Source organism: Haliotis rubra, unplaced genomic scaffold, assembly GCF_003918875.1.
Source record: "Haliotis rubra isolate DU_JTF1 unplaced genomic scaffold, ASM391887v1 Scf895, whole genome shotgun sequence".
Taxonomy (NCBI): Eukaryota; Metazoa; Mollusca; class Gastropoda; order Lepetellida; family Haliotidae; genus Haliotis; species Haliotis rubra.
In genome coordinates, this window is record NW_025767629.1 from 69356 (window position 1) to 90999 (window position 21644).

The 21644-nt window shown below is 40.4% G+C and overlaps 1 protein-coding gene across 4 annotated transcripts in view; it reads left to right on the forward strand.

Annotated features, from left to right (window-relative positions):
- LOC124263694 (receptor-type tyrosine-protein phosphatase alpha-like) overlaps positions 1-21644 on the forward strand; it is a 310238-nt gene that overhangs the window by 26812 nt on the left and 261782 nt on the right. For 3 of the 4 annotated variants that reach the window (XM_046698357.1, XM_046698356.1, XM_046698358.1), the window contains one exon: positions 19813-20040. The exons of the other annotated variant lie outside the window; for it this stretch is intronic. In XM_046698357.1, the coding sequence (XP_046554313.1) occupies positions 19813-20040 (228 nt within the window). The remainder of the gene's footprint in view (positions 1-19812; positions 20041-21644) is intronic. 4 annotated transcript variants of the gene reach the window in all.

The window sequence follows — 21644 nt, forward strand, 5'->3', positions numbered from 1 at the left end:
AGTGTTTTCCTAAGTAAGTGGAGATCTTCCTACAACATTGAAAATAACTGTATCGTTGTCCTTCTGATATTCCCCCGAACGAAAGCTCTACCCATTTAGGGTACAAAATGTAAGTTACAGAAATGTATGGAATAGTCTTAAGACTTTTCTGCTTTGACCAGGATTCTTCGAACTTATAACAGTCGTTTGAGGGGATCAAAAGAGAAAAGGGTAGTGCGCGATGTATATGACGGACGTATAAGGAGAACGTTCGAAGAACTTTATAAATACAATAAAAGAAATACCGGTTATGTTTAAAACGTACCTTCAATCTGATAGCCAGAGGGATTATTGTGAAAGATCGCAGTACGTATCATCATAAACGGGCCAAGATAAAAGTTCATGGCATTCATCCCCTCATTGTATCCCTTTTATAGACACGGGACATCGTTGTTACAGGTAGGGCAAACACTTTCTTCTAAAGGTATCTGCTGGTTTCACGGTACATACTTGTGTTCAGATTATCGGGAAAACTAGCGACGCAAGTTCTCCTCCATCACACCAGAGACCACATAATCTATCATATGGCCTTTGATTACGCATATAATTGTGTTAATACCCAGTGTTTATTGATAGCGATGAAGCAACTTATCAAAATTTACGGCCGACAGTATCATCTGCATTACTCTCTTAGATAAGGTGAAATATCACAGGGTTGTCATGGTAACGATAATTTGGAATACTATTTATTGTGTTATTCTTTAATCTACGATTATAATTTAAATCAGTTTTGACATGGGCATGTTAAGAAAAGAGAAGCTGTAAAACGAAATGTATTGTGATCGAACCTATAGGCCTTTGTAAAAGCGAGTTTCAAAATCCCTACATAAAAACCTGTTTTCATGATAAATATGTGCTAATCCGTGGCACGATTCCAACCATATCATGAGCATGTGTTTGTGAATCATAATCAAACAATGATGTTACAAGGCCTCCATGCCGCGTCAACAACATACATGCAAACAGGGGCGTAGTTACCATTATAAAAAACAGCTTGAGCTTAAACATGATCTTTGCTAAAAAATATTTTTTCTTCTAATTTTTGCCTAAAATACCTACAAACACGTTCAATTAAAAAATTGGAAATACTTCTACGAATCGTTCTGACTACAGTATTCTTTGATTAAAGCATTACCATGTACAGTAAACAGGTTATTCTTCACATCATAACTTTCAGAGATGATTGTTTTTCCATCAACATGTATGAGGATGTTTTGTTACAGTCATGATTATATGTGAATCATCACTGAAATGCAGTTGTTTATTTTTCATTTGTTTATCATTTATTTTAGAAAAAACACCAAATACCGAATGTATGGTATTGTATCAGTGCAGCAGACATGTGTTAACGATGTCGAACATATTTGTATATGAGGAAATCACATTTCAATTTCCATGGTGGTAAGACATCCGTCCGTATCCCACCCTCTAGAAGTAGATAATGTCTAACAAAACACTTTATAACTCGTCCTTATCAGATAAGGAATATATTTTCAGGTGATATTATTTGACTAGAATGAAATATAAGAGGGGATCCAGGTGGAAGTTTTTCCACAATATTTTGAAGCTATTAAAATCATCAAACGTCAAACGATAACTCTTCAGGTCTCATAAAAAATGAAAGTTGGGCATGCCCTCAATACTACCCAAAATATAAGGCTTTGCAGCCAATAGGGCTTACACGAAAAACAATGGCTTGCTACGCGCCTGGCAAACGCACGAGAATTGCAATACGGGCCTCAAACCACTGATTCTCCGTGACCTGGAGACACATGTGACTAAGCGTATGTTGGGGCGTCGTCTGGCATACAGACCCTGAAGCAACAATATCCAAGCCCACGCAAGTCTACAAAATGTGGCAAGTCTAGATTTCCACAGCTTCAGGGAAAGTCTCAGGGGTCCTTTTCAGTATATTATATATTGTTTTTAACATGAACTTTTATTCTGTAAAATATGTTCATATCAGAGACTAGATATATGTAAACATTCGTCCTTGTCTCTGGTTAAAGGAATATTTTCCACCAAATGTACATTCGGAGGATATCGAAATCTAGGTTAAGCTATTTGAATCATATTTACAATTAAAAGACCCAAACAATGGTTTGTTGTCAACATTTTTGGTTTTCCATATCTTTTCCCAGTCTATATCATAGTCACCTAAATATATTTTGTCCCCTTCCGTCTCTAGAAAAAACTCACTGCAGGGATAGGGTTATGGAATGCCATACCAAACATCCACAGCTGGCGGGACCAACATCTCCAATAACATTTACATCTGCCAACGCTTAATTCGCAAGTGGTGAGGCAATAAGCTAATGAGGCTAAGGGTCCTGTACCATGTTTGTGAAATATCGATGATGCTTTATATGAAGTCTATCATCTAAGCAAGTCTAGCTATGTATGGCGTTAAGTCACTGTTTGAAGAGAGGCTCCTTTAGAATTTTATTTGGTAAATATTAGTATTTTCATCATATTGAAAAATACATAGACTAACGCTTAGTGTCTGAATATATGTTATTTTGATAGTAACAAACAAACCCATTTAAATTGAAAAGGAGCGTCAGGGAGACACGAGATTAAGTCCGGCTAGCCATGACAGCTAGATGTGTTTACTTTGTAACCCGACCCCAAAAGTGAGTTAGGTTTCTTGCAGATGTTAACAGACCCTGGACCTGAGGAGATCTAGACTTGCTTCAATTAAGGCTTTAGCATTGCAGAGAGGGCTTGGCAGTAGGGGACATAATGAGGTTCAGGGACTGTGAGGCAGACTAGAAAATGCACGGCAACCTACACCTCATTGTGACTATGATTAGGGCATCATTTTAAAACACATGGGTTATTTCCTTTGCGTTAACTGACAGGCTTTCGGCGTCAAATGATTTGGAACTCCAGCCAAAGGGGATGTTATGCTGTCTGGAAATATGGCCTTTTTGTAATGCTTTGGTTACACATAATGATAAGTGATTGTTGTACATATGATGTTTTTGAAGGATAATCTCAGCTGACTAGTACTTTGCACGTGTTTCCCCCCACTCTTTCCATACCCGTAAAAGTTAATTTTCCAATATATATGTCTGTAAGAAACTACTGTAAAGTAAGGGGATGGCTGAATTTGGCCACCTGAGGTTGTGACCACAGCACTCTGGTTATACTGCATTGAGAGAGGACAGAGCTTGGCAAGATACCAATAAATGTGCTTTTCATTTAAACCTTTATCTGATGTTTGTGAAATGTGATTTTATAATTGAAGATGCTACCAGCACCTGTAGCCCCAATATAGATGTTGTTAGTATGTAAATCTTCCAAATTACTTCGTCTCTTTTTTCAGTTGAAATTAAGATCTTTGTCTTTTATCAAAATAATATATTTTCAGTCTTAATGTGCCTATGTCAGGAATCAAACACCGGTTTTTGAGCTGACAGGCGAACGCTTTAACCACGAGAGTACCCCCATCATTCCTTGATACTGTTAAAGAATATACATTGGTACATTTATTACACATTCAAGATTGAACCCAGTTTTGTTACTATATATCTTTCAGTTTTTATGTTAGTGACATGATCTGCACACTGATAATTTAAAAAGAGGAATATAAATGAATAGAGGAATATAAATTTAGTTTTCCATGTATTTAATAATTTTCAGTTTCTATTTCCTGTAAATTCTGTACGCAGGTACTTTTAACAGTTTCACTCAATAACAGTAAAGCATACAGATAATACGTTTCGGTACTTTGATAGATTTCATAATAAGTACACATTATATTCCATGATATTAAGATACCAAAATGTATAACAAATTAGACAGCAAAAAGCAAAAGCTAAAGAGAAAACGCATGAGCAACATAATGCTGTCAGGTAGTAAGCTTTCAATAATTATCGAAACTGCTTAGTTATGAGCTAATTGCAATCACTACAATTTTCTATAGTCTACCCAAGAGATGGAAACAAAATATGTCTACGGTATATTCCGTCGGGTAACTGAAATTTGAGAAAACGTCCATATGGGATAATACCTGTATTCCGAATCAAAAAGAGGTCATACCAAGGATGTGCATGTTCACACATTTACAACAGTAATTTTCACCGGGAATCATTAATACATTGTAATCATCTTTTATGAAAGTATAGATAATGAAATTTGTTCAGTTATGACCAGTCGGATAACTCATATAAGTGAGCACTAAAATTAGGGACCTACCGGTTCATGTCTGTGTGAACACATCTGTCTGTGTTTTATTGTAATTAGCAGTGTCTCCTTGTATAGCATATATAAGAAGTGTACCTAAGGTCAGTTGCTTAAACTATTATGTAATTTCCATTACAAAAAGTATATACCATATTACCTACTGGTCAGAAAGCCTTATCAGTACCCCAACACCACCACCCCACCCTAGGCCTACCCCATGCCACACCCTCTCCCTCGCACACATACACATTCCCTAACATACATATCGCTCCGATACATACCGATATTTGAACCTTTTAAACAGACAACATGTGTGTGACAAGAAAGACACGCATGTTATTAGTGGTGCTCAGTCATGGGTATCACTTCACCATGTGTTTCTAATTATCTCAGTACATTGTGGCGTGGTCGGACGCGCTAACAAACCCTATGTGACAGTTACATTACAGAACCATTGAAATACATGTTAAAGCAGTTCTAATCTTGTAACACTATATTTACCCATTTCCAACCATTTACGCATGTACTAAATATATGACAAACCTAACCCTGGTCATACGAGATTTCAAAGGAATTGAAATGCATGTCCTACAATCACAGCATTTACATATGTTACACATGTTAGGAAACACATGAAAACAATGGCCAGATTTACACACCTGTGAAATACATGTAAATGCAGAGTTGAATGTTCGTTCATTTTAACCCCTCCTTTAAACGTGTGTAAATCTGACGGCCAGATGATACGTAGATTTCAAACGTTGTTCATATGGCCGCCGGATGAAACGAGTATTTCCTGACGTTAGTAAATTTGGGTAATACGGTCATTTTGTGACGTGATTCACACCACGGGGAGGACTATAATGAATTTTTGTCCATTCATGAGCTCCATACTGCCCTTGGCACCCGTGAAGAGCCACCTCTTGAACAACTTTTGAAGATCTGATTGCCTAAGACATGAAGAGGGTGGAATATAAAGAGAACACAAAGTGAAGACAAAATTCAAAGTAAGCCTGACTGCAACTGCTGGTAGAGGGGTATTAAGTGAGACAGGACTATGGGTTATGCCCTGCTTCACAATAATTGAAGATCCTCCTGTAGCTTTATGACCCGGAGGGGAGAAACAATGATATGAAGTATACCGTCACAAGTCAAATGTATCAGTGGCCTTGAGATGTGTTTTAGTTTGTCTGCGAATATTTTAATTGGATAAGGAACATCCATGAAAAGGTCTGATTTCAGATCTTCGAGACAGGTGGCCTGAAATAAGGGCTAATTGGCCTTAGAAAAAATCCACCTTGTTAAAGGCAGATCATCGGTAGGGTTAATTGCTGTAAGTACGGTGGGAAAATGGTCACTCCCACAAAGATCATTATGGACTGACCATTAAAATTCATTATAAACGTTTGAATCAGTAATTGACAAGTCTAAAGAAAAATATGTTCTTGTTGCAGGATGCAAATATGTGTGAGAGCCGTCGTTGAACATGCATAGATTATCATTAGAGAGAAAATCTTCAAGAATTTTCCCTTTATTGTTGGTAGCAGTACTTCCCCATAGTGGGTTATGTCCATTGAGGTCGCCCATTATGATACAGGGTTGGGGTAGTTGGTCAAATACATCTTGAAGCTCGGACTGTTGAAGAGTGGAAGATGGAGAGATATACAAGGAACTATGGAATCCTAGAAGGGACATTGTCGCTATGTCGCATTGTCGCGTTGTCAAAAACAAGTAAAGTGAGGCAAAATAAACCAAAACGCGACACGCGACATCGCGACAACGCGACATTTCGCCCATTTGGCGCATTGTCGCGATGTCGCGTGTCGCGTTTTGAATAATATTTTTCTATTCTTCCAAAGTATGACATGCGACATAGCGACAATTTTCAAGGTCAAAATATGTCGCGTTGTCGCGCGTCGCCCTATCTAAGATGTGTAAAAGAAGCCTAAAAATTCACTAAAACGCGACGCGACAATGCGACATATTATGTCACATTGTCGCGTGTCGCGTTTTCGCCCTTTTCGATTACCGGTGAGCATGCGTAGAAAGTCAATGAGTCTACGCATGCGCAGGCAATGTTATACTCTATTTCACACTTCAGTGGTCTTTTGTTACCTCCAATGTTTTTTACAATGAAGTAGAACGCGTAATGATAATTGGGGTTGCTTTTCTTGAACTTAATGGAAATCTTTCATTGTTGCTTTGAAAATTATTGTATATATTGTAAATGTATTTGGCCAATCAAGTGTGTTTTAGCAGCAAGACAAGTTATTAGCGCTACTATTCATTGTAATCACGGCACACGGTGGCTCTGTCATTCAAGGCGGGGCAATTTGCTGTGCAGAGTTGTGTCTCTTAGTCACACCAGAAAACTATGATCATAGGTTCTAATCCCAGTACCATATACACTCATTACTTTGGGCATTTCACCTATGTCAAGCTCACAGGTTGTGAAAAAACTCAAATATTGTTAAAATTCAGGCCACATCGGCAGAAACATCAAGTGATGTCCACGAATGGGTCACTATGTTCCACAGTGTGGCTCCTCAGAGTTCTTGGTACAGTCCAGTCCGACGCTGATGAGCTTGTTCAGCCAGCAGTGGATGGATACCAGGTAGAATGAGATGGTAATATCACTTAACCATCCAGCACCTCAAATACAGTTTTGGTCGACTTTGAACGTGATATTCTTCTTGGGGAAACACCATACAAATGGACTGTTATGATTATGATTTTAAAAGCGGTCAAATCGCTTGGCAGAGTTGCGTACCCTTGGAGTGCCAGAAATCGACCCTCGCTCCCTTCCCCCCTCCCTCCCTCCCTCCACTCCACTCATCTCTACTCTACTCCACACCACTTCGCTCCGCTCCACTCACTCACTCATTCCACTCCACTCCGCTCCGCTCCGCTCACTCATTCCGCTCCCCGCTCCACTCACGCACTGACTCCCCTCCACTCCACTCCGCTCCGCTCCACTCCGCTCACCTACTCACTTCTCTCACTCACTCATTTCACTCCGCTCCACTCAGAAATGTCGCGTTGTCGCGTGTCGCGCTTTCTTAAAATATTGAGTATAGTATGTATTATAACGTATTTACTAAAACGCGACACGCGACAATGCGACAACGCGACATTTTGATGAAATGTCGCGTTGTCGCGCGTCGCGTGTCGCGCTTTGTTAAAATATTGAGCACAGTATGTATTATAACGTATTTGACTAAAACGCGACACGCGACAATTTGACAACGCGACATTTTGATGAAATGTCGCGTTGTCGCATTGTCGCGTCGCGCTTTGTTAAAATATTGAGTACAGTATGTATTATAACGTATTTACTAACACGCGACAATGCGACAACGCGACATTTTGATGAAATGTCGCATTGTCGCGCGTCGCGCTTTGTTAAAATATTGACTATAGTATGTATTATAACTACAGGGGTTCGAATCACTGTTTGGCCTCTCTTCGATAAACATCGACAGTTTCCGTGGATATTTTAATGACTCGGAAACAGAAAACGGCTCAGCCTGGTTCCCAGGGTCTGCTGCCCTAACGCTTCCACACTGAAAAAGCCATTTATTATCTAATTATTTTCTTATGTATTATGAGGAAATAATTGATAAAGTTCAAACCATTGTTTTTTAAATGCGGGTGTGCTTGTAAAATTATCTGCTCTCGGTACCATAATACAGAAAAATATATTCCTTATCTTGAGTTACTTTGGTATATATAAGAATGTTGTCTGAATCGGTTTGTAAGACAACATGAAAAGGTTTTACCAATGTTATTCAGAAATGTTTATGATTAAAATAAACATGGGGAATCAAATGATCTGTACAGAAAACACAAACAATTATACTGCTGAATACAATGAATTTGACCCACTATTTTACTAAATTGAATATATAATAATACACAGTATGAGCAGTATGCTAATACACTACCATAAAAATACATACATGGCCTTAAAAGTACATATATTTGAAGATTAACATTTAATACAGATGTACATTCCGCTATTTGAGCTTTTTACCACTGAAACTTGTCCTGAGTACTGTAGTTTTTATGGCTTGAAGCCAGTATCAGTGTATGCATTTGGTGTACATGTATACTCGCCCAAAAAAGAAACGCATATATGAATTTAAACTGTATTTTTATGTTTATTTTGAATCATCTTGTAGGCTTTATGAGTCAATGAAATATAGCGAAATTGCACACTGGCAATGCAGACTTATCCGTCTTTGGCACCAACTCGAGTTTGTCAGTTTGAGAGTCACATGGAGACGTGTGGTGGCGCTGAAGTCAATACCTCGTGTGACCACCGTGGGCATCCAGAACTGCACGGCATCGCCTCGGCATCGAACGAATAAGTCTCAGTATCTCGTGTTGCCCAATCGCAGCCCACTCTGCCTGCAGTGCCTGTGCGAGTTGCTGAAGTGTCTGGGGCTGAGGGTTATGGCGTCGCAACCGTCTGTCCTGGGTATCCCACAGATGTTCGATCGGTGATCTTGTCGGCCGAATCTGTCCACCTGGGGAACGCAAGCGTGGGCGAAACGTTCACGTCGACGTCTGTACACCCGCATTCTTCCATCGCGTCGTTCCAATAGAAATCGTGATTCATCACTGAACCAGATTCTAAGCCAATTCGGTAGCTTCCAGGCCTGAACGTTGGTGCACCATTGAACTCGATGTCGACGATGTTGTTGTCGAAGCACAGGGCCAAAATTAGGTCTTCTGGCACGTAAATCAGCCCCTCTCAACCTGTTCCTGACGGTCTGTGCAGAAACCCTCCTCAATCCGGGTATTTGTGGAGCGGTACTTGTCGCTGTAGCTGTTTGATGACGCAGGTGATGTACCCGGATGTAGCGATCCTGCGCCGCAGTGGTCGCTCGAGGTCGCCCAGTACGAGGGGCATCTGTTACCGAATTCTGCCGGCGCTATCTCTCCCAGAGCCGTGAAATGGTGCTTTGGTGATCATTTATGCGTCGGGCAACTACACGTTCAGACGCCAGCTTCAAGCAAACCAATGGCGATATGACGGATGGCTTCACTTAGGCGTGGCATTTTGCGTTCGTCAACAATATTCCAAATACAGTGAATAATCGACAGGCAACTATCAACCTTATACCAATCTTTGAGACTATCTGATCCCCAACTTTCACGTGCATTGCATGTGAATTGTGTATTCTGTGACACTACACGCCGAAATCATGCTGTTAAATACGGGTATTTTACGGATGGTGCGTTTTGTTGTGATGTTTCAAAACATAAACACCATAGAAGTCATAAACAGAGCAAAACCTTTTCTAAAATGAATCACGTTTTCATTCATTGCTACATGAAATTGCTATTTTCACGATGCGTTTCTTTTTTGGGAGAGTATATCTTGATTATTTTGAGCATGATAACACTGGTGATATTAGAATAGAACTGATACATGTTAATAATCATATAATTTGATATCAGCAATTATTCAGCAGTTAACAAGTTTGATTAAATGCTACAATGGAGTCTTTTTGCGTTACTTTATTATACTTTAGGGCTGTGCATACAAACATATTTCAACACATAATCAGTGATTTTACATTGAATTTTGGAGAATGACAGTGCTCTGAATTTGTTAGCCAGTTCACTATTGATATTTGTTTGAAATTGAAATTGTATGGTTTGTATCTAAAATCTGGGTATTGTGTTAACACCTATCCTTATTTGGACTAAAGCACTAACTACTCTTGATGTAGAGATTGAAAAGGCTATTATGATATTGTACAGATATTAAAAGAAAGTTGGAAATATACAATGTCCAGATTTATTTAAGATATTTAGGGTTCCTTGCCTCTAGGCAGGAGACCTATTGTAATCGTTAATGTTTTTATTATTATTATTATTTATTATTCCGCAGTATTTTGTACCAGCCCTACAAAGAGCACCAGTGATCAGAATCGCTTAAGAAAGGTCACCTAGATGCCCATCGAGGTGTAGATATTCCCCATTAAAATCTCAATGCTCTAGGCCCAATAGCAAAGGGCAGATAATTCAAAATTATTTTAAAAATTAAATTTCAAAAACAAGTATGTGCAAAACTACTTATCTAATAAATGCCAAAGTTCTTGAGCAGATGCGCAATCAAAATGCCTACAATTTTGCTTGGACGGGTCAAGTTGCTAAAATGTACCGTTTGGCAGTTATATTTGTTTAACTGATGTCCAGTACGATTGTGCAAATTCTGCACAAAAAGTGCCAGGTTGCCGTTCCACTAACCGATCTTACCTAAGATCAATCTTAGGAAGTTACGCCAATTTTATAATCGTCTTAGCTAAAAGTTACACCCGTTCCACTACCCGATCTTAGGCCGATTGTAGCCGGTCCCGATCCTACGATCCGATCCAAGCTTAGATCGAGACTCTTTCGTGCGAGTGATAGAGGAATGCGAGGCACGAGTTATCTCCCTTTGCAAATGATGGAAGTAGTTTACGAACCAACTGAGTGAGTGAGTGAGTTTAGATTTTCACCGCACTCAGCAATAATCCAGCTATATGGCGGCGGTCTGTAAATAATCTAGCTATTACTAACATGAGCGTTCATGTTAGTGAACGCTATGTATCTTAGTCAACCAAGTCAGCGAGCCTGACCACCCGATCCCGTTAGTGACCTCTTACGACAGGCATGGGTTATTGAAGTTCAATATTCTAACCCGGGCCTTCATTGGTATTTTTCCAACCAAGTGTAAACGTGGAGAAAAAACCTAGAGCAAAATATTAGGGTAGTGAGCACCTTGGTTTCAGGTGCAAGTGCGTGTGAACGCTGGGTATCAAGCATAATATAATAATAGTAAATGCATATTTATAGTGCGCCTATTCCACATCCTTGGGCATGTTCAAAGCGCTATGTACAGATAATTTACTCGAGAATATTTACAGCCGAGATTATAAGTAATATACAGAGAACAGGTTTTAAGTCTGGACTTTCAAAATGTCAATTGTGTCAGAGCTTTTAATATGTGCCTTAACCTTGTCAATCAGAATAAACAAGGCGTGACGAGGCTATAACGTATGTAGAATCTGTCAGTGGTCTTAATAACACGCGGCCTGCCTTTAGAATCCCCCACCAAATATGCGCCGTGAAATCAAACATGTTTGTATCTTTTTGCTTCAGAACATTGTTCACTTCACAGCTGTCCCTATTCTTAACCATGACGTTGCAATACTGTTGTACAAATGTGTTATACCGACACGCTCGGTTGTGTTCCCATGACGACAGTGGTCAGACTGGCCTGACATTTGTAAGGCTTCAGTGCAGTGTTTGTTTACATCACAGAAATATACAAATTCATTTCATGGCTGACTTTAGGGGACGCTTTAATGCTCGCTCTTATTTTGCCCACAGAATAGGAAAGCCACCATTTTGGTTTCTCTACGATTGATTTTAGCTATCCTAAGTTGGTCATGAGCAACTTAGACTTTGAATCTTAACTTTACGATTGACTTGGGTAAGATTGGTTTATAGTGGAACGGTATGCCGATCGTAACGTCACGCTTAGATTGGGATTTTAGGGGTTTACGATTGGCGTAGGGCTAAGATCGGTTAGTGGAACGGCACCCAGAACACTAATTGTTTTGACCGTAGACTAAAGAACAACTGAGATATCGATTTTTAAAGAGGGAACTATTTCTTCTTAAGAACTTCTTAAAAGGAACATGACCCCCGCGACCCCGGCTGCATTTCAAGGATTCGCTCCCGTGTCAAAAACGTGTTCTGGCTGCGTTTGGGGCGATTTCTAGCCCTCAAATACAATTCAAACACCCGTAACTCTGAAACCAACCGTCCGATTTCGACCAAAATGTACCTGTACACGTGGGCTATAAGTGTGGATTATAACTAACGATTGCAGTAATGTATCTCCAAAGACAACAGAGGGACAAGTGAAATTATATTTTCCACATTTTAGTTGCTATCTTCATCGGTTCTCTAGAGAACCCAGTGAAAGTTGGCCGTATGTATCTCAAACGTTAGCTGATCAGTTTCTGTTCTTCGGTGCATGTGAAAAAGTATCACCGTTTGGTACATGTCTTCTTCATGACTTTTTGTTAGAGGTAATTAAGATAGATGTTTGAACAAAGGGTTCTTCTGTTTTGAGATTCATGATACCCAAGTGATATTTTCTAATCTAAGAAAAAAGGTTTGGTGATGAATTTATCGAAACTTAAAGGCCTTCCAGTGCTTCCAGTCGAAGAGCATTCGACTAGCAGTGATATGATTCATATTAACTAAAACTATTACTACTTTCATCAGTTATGTGACAGACACAATAGGCTAGACAGAACTAAAGCCAAGGAGCCTACTGAGTCAAAAAAAGAAACTTCACCTTCTTTCTTCAGGGCACTATAAAAGAACAAAAGATGGTAAGATGGTTAAATTGTTTTTATTCATTGGTGAGATCTGTGTGATGTACTCGATACACTGACAGTACCATAATCAGTTCCATTAGGCTACACCGCCGTTCCAAAACATGGGTATACAGAATGTCAAGTCACAAGAATAAAAATGCGAAATTTCTCAGTTCAATATCGTGTATGGCCGCCCCGCGCATTCACCACTGCCAAACACCGTCTCCTCATCGACTGCCTGATGCTTGTGAACACGTGGTTGGGGATTCTGCGCCATTGCTCTTGCAAGGCAGCGCCAAGTTCCTGCAAATTCTGAGGTTGGTTCCTAAGACCACAAGCCTTCTCCCAAGTGCATCCCAAACGTGCTCTATTGGATTAAGCTCAAGGGACCTCGATGGCCAGTCCATGACGTTGATTCCAACGTTTTGAAGGAAATTTCGTGTCAACATTGCGGTATGCGGCCGAGCATTATCATGCTGGAACTGTAGACCTGGGCCATGAGCCGCCATGAAAGAAACGAGTGAGCTGCTGTGAGGTTTCCACGGATGACCAGAAGTCGGGAACGGTTGTTCCCACAGAAAGCACCCCACACCATGCAACTTCCGCCCCCGAATCTGTCGACTTCCTGTATACCGTTCACGACGTCGTCTCCAGACTGTTTGCCTGCCGTCCGAGAATCTGAGGGTAAACCTGGATTCATCGCTAAAGACGACTCGATTCCAGTCTCTCTGGGTCCATCGGAGGTTACGTTGGGGCCCACAGCAGAGGTTGACGTTGATGAAACGGCGTCAATTTTGGCCCACGATATGGACGTCGAGAATGGAGATTGGCAGCCCGCAACCGATTTCGAATAGTCTGTGAGGGCAGTCGACCTCTAAATATCTCAGCCCTGGTTCGTGTAGCCGGCAGAAATCTGTCACGTAGGTGACGCAGGATGATTTAACGGTCTTCTGCTCGTGACGTCACACGTGGACGTGGCGATCAGAAGTGTTGCCAGGTTGTTGTAGACGACCTCGCAAGTCATACACAATACGATGGCTGCATCCCAATGCTCATGTTACGTCAATAACTGATCTTCCCGCTTGCAACATGCCGACGGCACGTTCACGTTGCACATTTGACAATCGTGGCATTTCAAATACCGTTAGAACTGTGGTTTAAAAGTGTGTTTTTTTCAATTCTTGAGGCCAATGCAAACACGTGCATATGAAGAAAACTTCGATGCGAAGATCACCTGATCGACTGCACGTGCAAACCCTGATTTGGCACTAACGTCATTTGCACGACGAATGAATGGGTTTGAATGGGGTTGGCTAACGTTTTTCTAGAGTCAAAAGATAGGGATCCCATTTCGGATACATAGATGTATCATCAGAGAAAAATTATTCATTATTTTTCAAATTACATTTTGTGAAGTTTCTTTTTTGACTCAGTATATATTTCATCCTATGATTGTTCCTATGGTGTGTTATGGTGCAGAGGTATATGGTACCTCATTCTTATCGAACTATTGAAGATGTTCAGTATAAAATGTATAAATGGTTTCTCAAAACAATGGTATGGTTTGGGGAGAATGTGGCACAGACCCTCTCCAACTTGTCAACACCACAAGGGCTATTATGTATTGGTGCAGGCTACTGCATGTGGATGAATGCAGACTGCCAAGGCTACCTAATGGATGACTAATGGCTGTACCACATGGGCTACTCATATTAAAGATATTCTGTTTAGACCTGGATTTGAATATGTGTGGTTAACACAAGATGTGGAAAAAGTCAAGATATATATTCTCCTTTTAAAACCATGATTATTTAACAACCTACAACTATCATGGTGTTGTTCTATCAACAGTTTATCTGATTCCTTCTATTTATATTCCATGATGTGTCCGTTTCCGATTACATAAAAACAACTGTAGCTGTATCTGGAGTGGGATGGGTAATGGGGTACATTCAGTTTTATTTTCTATCACAGTCATGTGATTTTATAATACATACTGTACTCAATATTTTAACAAAGCGCGACACGCGACGCGCGACAACGCGACATTACATCAAAATGTCGCGTTGTCGCATTGTCGCGTGTCGCGTTTTAGTCAAACACGTTATAATACATACTGTACTCAATATTTTAACAAAGCGCGACACGCGACGCGCGACAACGCGACATTTCATCAAAATGAGAGGAGAGGAGACATTTCATCAAAATGTCGCGTTGTCGCATTGTCGCGTGTCGCGTTTTAGTCAAATACGTTATAATACATACTATACTCAATATTTTAACAAAGCGCGACACGCGACGCGCGACAACGCGACATTTCATCAAAATGAGAGGAGAGGAGACATTTCATCAAAATGTCGCGTTGTCGCATTGTCGCGTGTCGCGTTTTATTAGTTACCGCGGAATTTTAAAACTGTTACAAGGATGATTATGTTTAGATGTTTTTAAAGGGCTATACGATACACAGGGATCGAACTCAGAGTAATAATAAATGTGGCCGTGAAGTCTGTGGGTTAAGAGTTCTTGGTTAATGGAATGGATGTGTTGAAACTGGCCATTTTGCTGAAAATTATAATGATTGAGTAGGTGTATGTTTGAAACGATACAAGTACATGTGTATCGCTTGGTATATTATTATTATTATAAATAATATAGGATTCAAATAGAATTGAAAAACAGACAAAACACATTATTGTAATGAAATATGTTGCTAATTTATCAGGTTCCCTAAACCTTGAGTGAGTGATTGAGCGAGGAGTGACAGTGGAGTGAAGCGGAGAGGAGAGGAGTGTAGAGGGGGGAGCGGAGAGGAGAGGAGAGGTGCAGAGAGGAGAGGGGCGGAGGGGAGAGAAGAGGAGAGGAAAGGAGAGGAGAGGAGAGGAGAGGAGTGGAGAGGAGAGGTGCGGAATGGAGAGGAGAGGAGAGGAGAGGAGAGGAGAGGAGAGGAGAGGAGAAGAGAGGAGAGGAGTGGAGTGGAGAGGAAAGGGGTGGAGAAAAGCGGAGTGGGGCGGAGCGGAGCGCAGTGGATTGGAGCGGAGCGGAGTGAGAGAGGGGAGGGTTGGTTTCTGCCACTCCAAGGGTACTCTGCTAAGCGATTTCATCGTTTCTAATATCATAATGATAACAGTCCATTTGTATGGCGTTTTCCCAAGAAGAATATCACGTTCAAAGCCGACCTAAACTGTCTTTGAGGTGCTGGATGATTAAGTGATATTACCATCTCATTCTACCTGGTATCCATCCACTGCTGGTTGAACAGAGGCAGATGTCGGACAAATTCATCAGCGTCGGACAGGACTGTACCAAGAAACTCTGTCAGGAGCCACACTGTCGAACATAGTGACCCACTGGGGGACTTCACCTGATGTTTATGCCGATGTGGCCTGAATTTTAACAATATTTGAGTTTTTTCACAACCTGTGAGCTTGATATAGGTGAAATGTTCAAAGTGATGAATGTGTATGGTGCTGGGATTCGAACTTATGATCATAATTATCTAGTGTGACTAAGAAAATCGCTAATGAATTGTCTTGCTGCTAAAAAACACTTGATTGGCTAAACACAGTTACAATATATAATATAATAAAGCAACAGTGGAAGATTTCCATTAAGTTCAAGAAAAGAAGCCCCCATTGCCATTACGAGCAATTCATTGTAAAAACCATTGGAGGTAACAAAAGACCAGTGAAGTCTGAAATAGAGTATAACATTGTCTGCGCATGCGTAGACTAATTGACTTTCTACACATGCGCACCGGTAATCGAAAAGGGCGAAAACGCGACACGCGACAACGCGACATATAATATGTCGCGTTGTCGCGTCAGTCATATGTTATAATACATACTATACTCAATATTTTAACAAAGCGCGACACGCGACAATGCGACAACGCGACATTTCATCAAAATGTTGCATTGTCGCGTGTCGCGTTTTAGTGAATTTTTAGGCTGTTTTTACACATCTTACATAGGGCGACGCGCGACAACGCGACATATTTTGACCTTGAAAATTGTCGCTATGTCGCGTGTCGCCCTTTGGAGGAATGAAAAAATATATTATTCAGAACGCGACACGCGACATCGCGACAATGCGACAAATGGGCGAAATGTCGCGTCGTCGCGATGTCGCGTGTCGCGTTTTGTTTAATTTTGCTTGTATTTGAGAGGGCGACAATGCAACAATGCGACAACTCGACAATGTCCCTTCCAGAATTCTTTAAGTAACAGAGAGTAATAGTTATATGCAAAGTGAGACTAACAGCAACGGCCTGCAGACTGGTTTTAAGAGGAACAGGGCTATGGATAATGTCCTGTCTCACCAAAATGGAAGATCCACCAGTGGTTCTGTCACCTGGCTGTGAAAAAATGATAAGGATGGTATTGGCGTAATTCGAACTGATCATTTTGTTTCAAATATGTTTCCTGTAAACTGAATGCTGATGGTTTGAAGTCTTGTGTTAGTAATCGTACTTCATTAAAATTGTTACTAAGTCCTCTGCAATTCCAATGTATTAGATTCGGATATCGGCTCATGGAGGTTCTATGGGGGGATCTTTCACGTGAAAGTGATCAAGAACTCCTTGTTTTGTTTTCTGAAGACTGGGACACTTCCATCTCCAGGCGTTCAAATGAGTTATGAACCTCTACGGTTTCCTGCCTCTCAAAAGGAGAGAGAGGTTTAGATGATTGTTTCCGGTTAAGGCGTTTTCGGTTAGTTTTTGACATTTCAGCATTTTGGTCAACATCTACAGTTAATTGTTGCGATTGACTTACAGTCTGAGAAACAGATGTCATAGTGGACAGGCTGACAGAAGCAGTTTGCACAGAATGTGGTTGTTTTGATTCCACCCAAGTCAAATCAGTTGGGTTCGGCAGGAAACTGACACTGACTGAGGTTTTCTCATACAGACGCTGAATAGCTAACAGTCGGAGAAGGTTTAGAGTTCAACTGATGTGAGACTTGTTTCTTGGCCTCAAGGAAAGAGACATAATTTTCGTATTTGAACTTCAAAATTATTTATTGGATTTGCCGCTCAGGACAAGCGTTTGAAGAATAAACGTAGTCGCCACCACAGTTTACACATTTCGGATCTTTACAGCAATCAGAATCTAGATGATCGTCGCTGTATGATGACAACGATGAGCATTACGGCAGGATTTGGAACCATGTCCAAACTTCTGACATGTATATCACCGGAGTGGAAAGGGGATGTACACCTCCACTCCGATATTGAAATAACCGGCTTTTATTGATGTGGGCACAGTACTCATTGAAAAAGTAAACAGGTATGTGTTGCTTGGAACAGTACTACCATCTTGCTTCTTGACAGTGAAGGGCTTTACAGAGTGACATTTTGATCTTAAAGTTCTTCAACTATTTCGTACACTGACATGTCCGCCAAGCAACAGGCTCTGTCTCGCACAATTCCTCTACTAGAGTTGAGCGTTTTATGTGCTGTGACAGGAACACTGACATTTGCAAATTGATGTTGTTGTAAAAGGTTAATTAACTGTTGTCTTCTTGCGCACTCAACAAGGAGCTGACCGCCTCGAGGACATGAAACGTCTTGACCTCTCCATAAATAGATTGGATGGTCTTTGAAATCAAAAATGGATTCAGTTTGAGGGGTTCACCATTTGTAGCCTCGATGACTACAAATCGTGCCCAATTGTCTTGCTGTTTTGGAGGTGAAACATCTTCAGTCTCCAGACGCCTTTTTTATCATTCGTATCGGAACCAGATTTTCTTAGATTCATGATGTAAGTAAAAGGTTCGTCACCCCTGCTCCCCACCCGCCACCGAGTGTAAACAAGTACAGTGTTTAATTGCATCGGATATCCAGCATGCAAACATCAGGGATACAGGGGTGATATACTAATCCAGTAAATACGACATAAATAGCTATATTTGTCTACCAAATATAATGTCAGGCTGGTTCAGCTCTTAACAAGAACTTCGAGACATATAAAATTTAGAGGCCGACATCACCAGATTGGCCCATGAGCCACGCCTGGACTCACAGGACTCTAGGCAAACGTGTATATAATATAATTTGAAATACAAACATTCGTTACAATAATTGCATTAGAATGTTATCCATACACAGGGCCTGACGTGACCAGCCGATTGATAGAACCGGGCCAGTTCTACCACCCGTCTAGGTGAAGTAAGGGCCAAAGTGGTGTGTTTGGCAAAAGGAACACGGTTCCAGGCTCCCAGAGCCTCAACCACCAGACTCCCGTCCTCCACCGACACAGGGGCGCAACCCACGGCAAACAAGTTGCCCAATTCGGTCATAGGACCAGCATTGAGGTGCCGTGGACCACTATGCCACCGGGTCCACAACGGGAGTTTGAAGAGCTCTAAGCTTTATCAAGCACCCAACACGAGGAACTGGCTCTTCACGGGAGCCACCAGGCAGTCTAAAAATCTAAAACAAATCTTTTGTCCATCTAAATATTTACAAGATGCAAACACTGTCACACACTTCGATGTGGAACGTGTTGAATCAAAACTGAAGACTGCATTTACATTTTGTGAAGACAAACTATACTGTATATTTACTATCAAAACCAACACGAACTGCAAAAATGTTATATCTGTTTTAATATGTGCAGGATGTGGTGAACATTATCTTGGAGAAACTGGATAGCAAGATAAAGGATCAAGTCACTGTACAATAAAATCGCGATCCTAATGTGCGATGTAAGCAAACACATTGATGAAAGCATAAATGGCCAGTTTACTATCTTTCCGTTTTATCAATTGTTTAGCAACGATAAACAATTACGGATGAAAAAAGAACAAATGTTCTTAAGGCTTGTTAAACCCAAGCATAATTCAAAAGCATAAATTTGCTAACCTTTACAATGTAGCTCAGTATGTATTTGTGCATTGAAACCATACTGCATATACGTCCACCTCTATTGTTTCTAACTATGACATCAAAAGCATGATGGCGTCACAAACGTAACCTTTCTGACACCTATGACTACGTTTACGTCTCCCGCTATTGTCACTAACTGTTACAACATACGCATGATGACGATATAGATACTATTGTTATGCGTCGCCTACGACTACACTTAGTTTTCATTGTACACCTGAGGAGCCGTTGAACGGAGAAAGATCTTGTGCAGGTAAAGGAGTTTTGGCAAGAAATATCTGGAATAATCTTTTATATATACATATTCTTCAGATACGCCTCGACGTAATGGCCTCAAACTCTACATCTCTATGACAAATTCATCGGACCCCAAAGAAGGAGATCTATGTCACACAGTTAGAGGACGCGCCGACGGTACATGCATTCCTGATGTCCTGAATGTCACCTGTCCTGGGACCTGGCGCTACCTGACCGTCTACACAGAGACTGATAATGATGGTGGTGGTGCTATCTTGGACTTCGCTGAAGTACAGGTGTGGGGTAGGTATATAAACAACGACAGACCAGCTAGTACACGGTAGTCAGAGAATAATCAAGTCTGGATTACACAAACCATTGTATTGCATGATGATCAGAGCATAATGTCACACATCCGTTCAAATCATTGCGTTGTATATTATAGTGTATAGTACCTATTTTCACTTGTTAAGGAATGCAGAAATACAGTAGCTGCGTACTACTGTCACGTCCTCGTGTTTCATGCGTAATTATAAACGTAATAAAATCTCCATCTCCAAGGGAGATCAGTGTAAAGGTGTTGTATAAAAAAATGGTCATCATGCCCTATACAATCAGTGAAAAGTGTGAAATAGATGAGTTAAATGATGCTATGTAAAACTCCATGCTGTCAAGGAGGACCTGTGAAGGAGATTGTTAGCAATCATGAATGTGGCTAAATTAATCTAGATTAGATTATACTATACTATACTATGACTCAGCAATACCATCCATACAAGTTGAAAAAAGCAGACTCCTTTACCTGTCCATTAACTATCATTCAAAAACGTTTTTGTAATCATTCACACTATGAATTGCAATTTTATCACCAAACTATTATACATTAATGTCATATTTACAAACGTTATTAGTCCTTCAAACAGTTGATAGTTGACATGGGCTTTAGAGTTTCTCAAAATGATGTTTTATACATTATGTTGCTGCAGAAACCAGGCATACTGTGCAAAGTCCCTGTATTTAAACACGAGTGATGCAGTGGTATTGCTTCTGCAACCTAAGTTTCATCTATATCTCCAGAGCTCGTATTCTGGTAGACCCCCCCTAATCCTTGGATACAATCCAAAGGCTCTTGCGATACTAACTTCACAAGCCCATTTGTCATAAAATATGCTCCTAAGGAAACACAAAGGAGACTGAGGATATCTTTTTCTTCTCCAAGCGTTTCGTTAGCCTCTATTTCTGTTTTCATTTCGTTTACGAAGGGGAGAACAGTAACGGGCTAAACATACACCCCTGCCTGACGTCACTATGTATATCTGTTCTGAAGTTTTCTTCTTTCACACTTGCTCAAGCAATTTAATTCATATTTTCAATTAACGTAACCGTTTTCCACGAAGGCCTATTTGTAACAGTATATGAATGTTTCTTTCTCTCAGCAAAGTCAAAATTGAACATCTTTGAAGGTAGCATAAAAATATATTAAGCCTTTGGTTTTCCACAGATAACATTGAGCACAAATATATTGCCTGATGTTGAGTGATCTCTCAAAAGCGTGGTTAAGATTCTCATAACATCTGGTTTGATTCGGTCTATGTTCTTAATTTTCCTTCAAAATTATATTTGCATAATTCTTGAAAGATGTATAATCCTACAAAGATATTCGGAAGTGTAGGGTTGCCAGTTTTGCATAACATTATATGTTTTATTACATTGATCACAGAGTCTACATTAGTCTTTACAGACAAACTCATACTACACATGGAAAAATTATCAAAAAGGTTACCATTAATTGAGGCAAAGGAACGTAGCTAAACCCCAATTCAACTTACTATCTGGATAAACTAAATCTCAAGGGATTTTTAAAAGGCAAACATGAACGCAAAAAGAACGTAAATATATTTTGATTC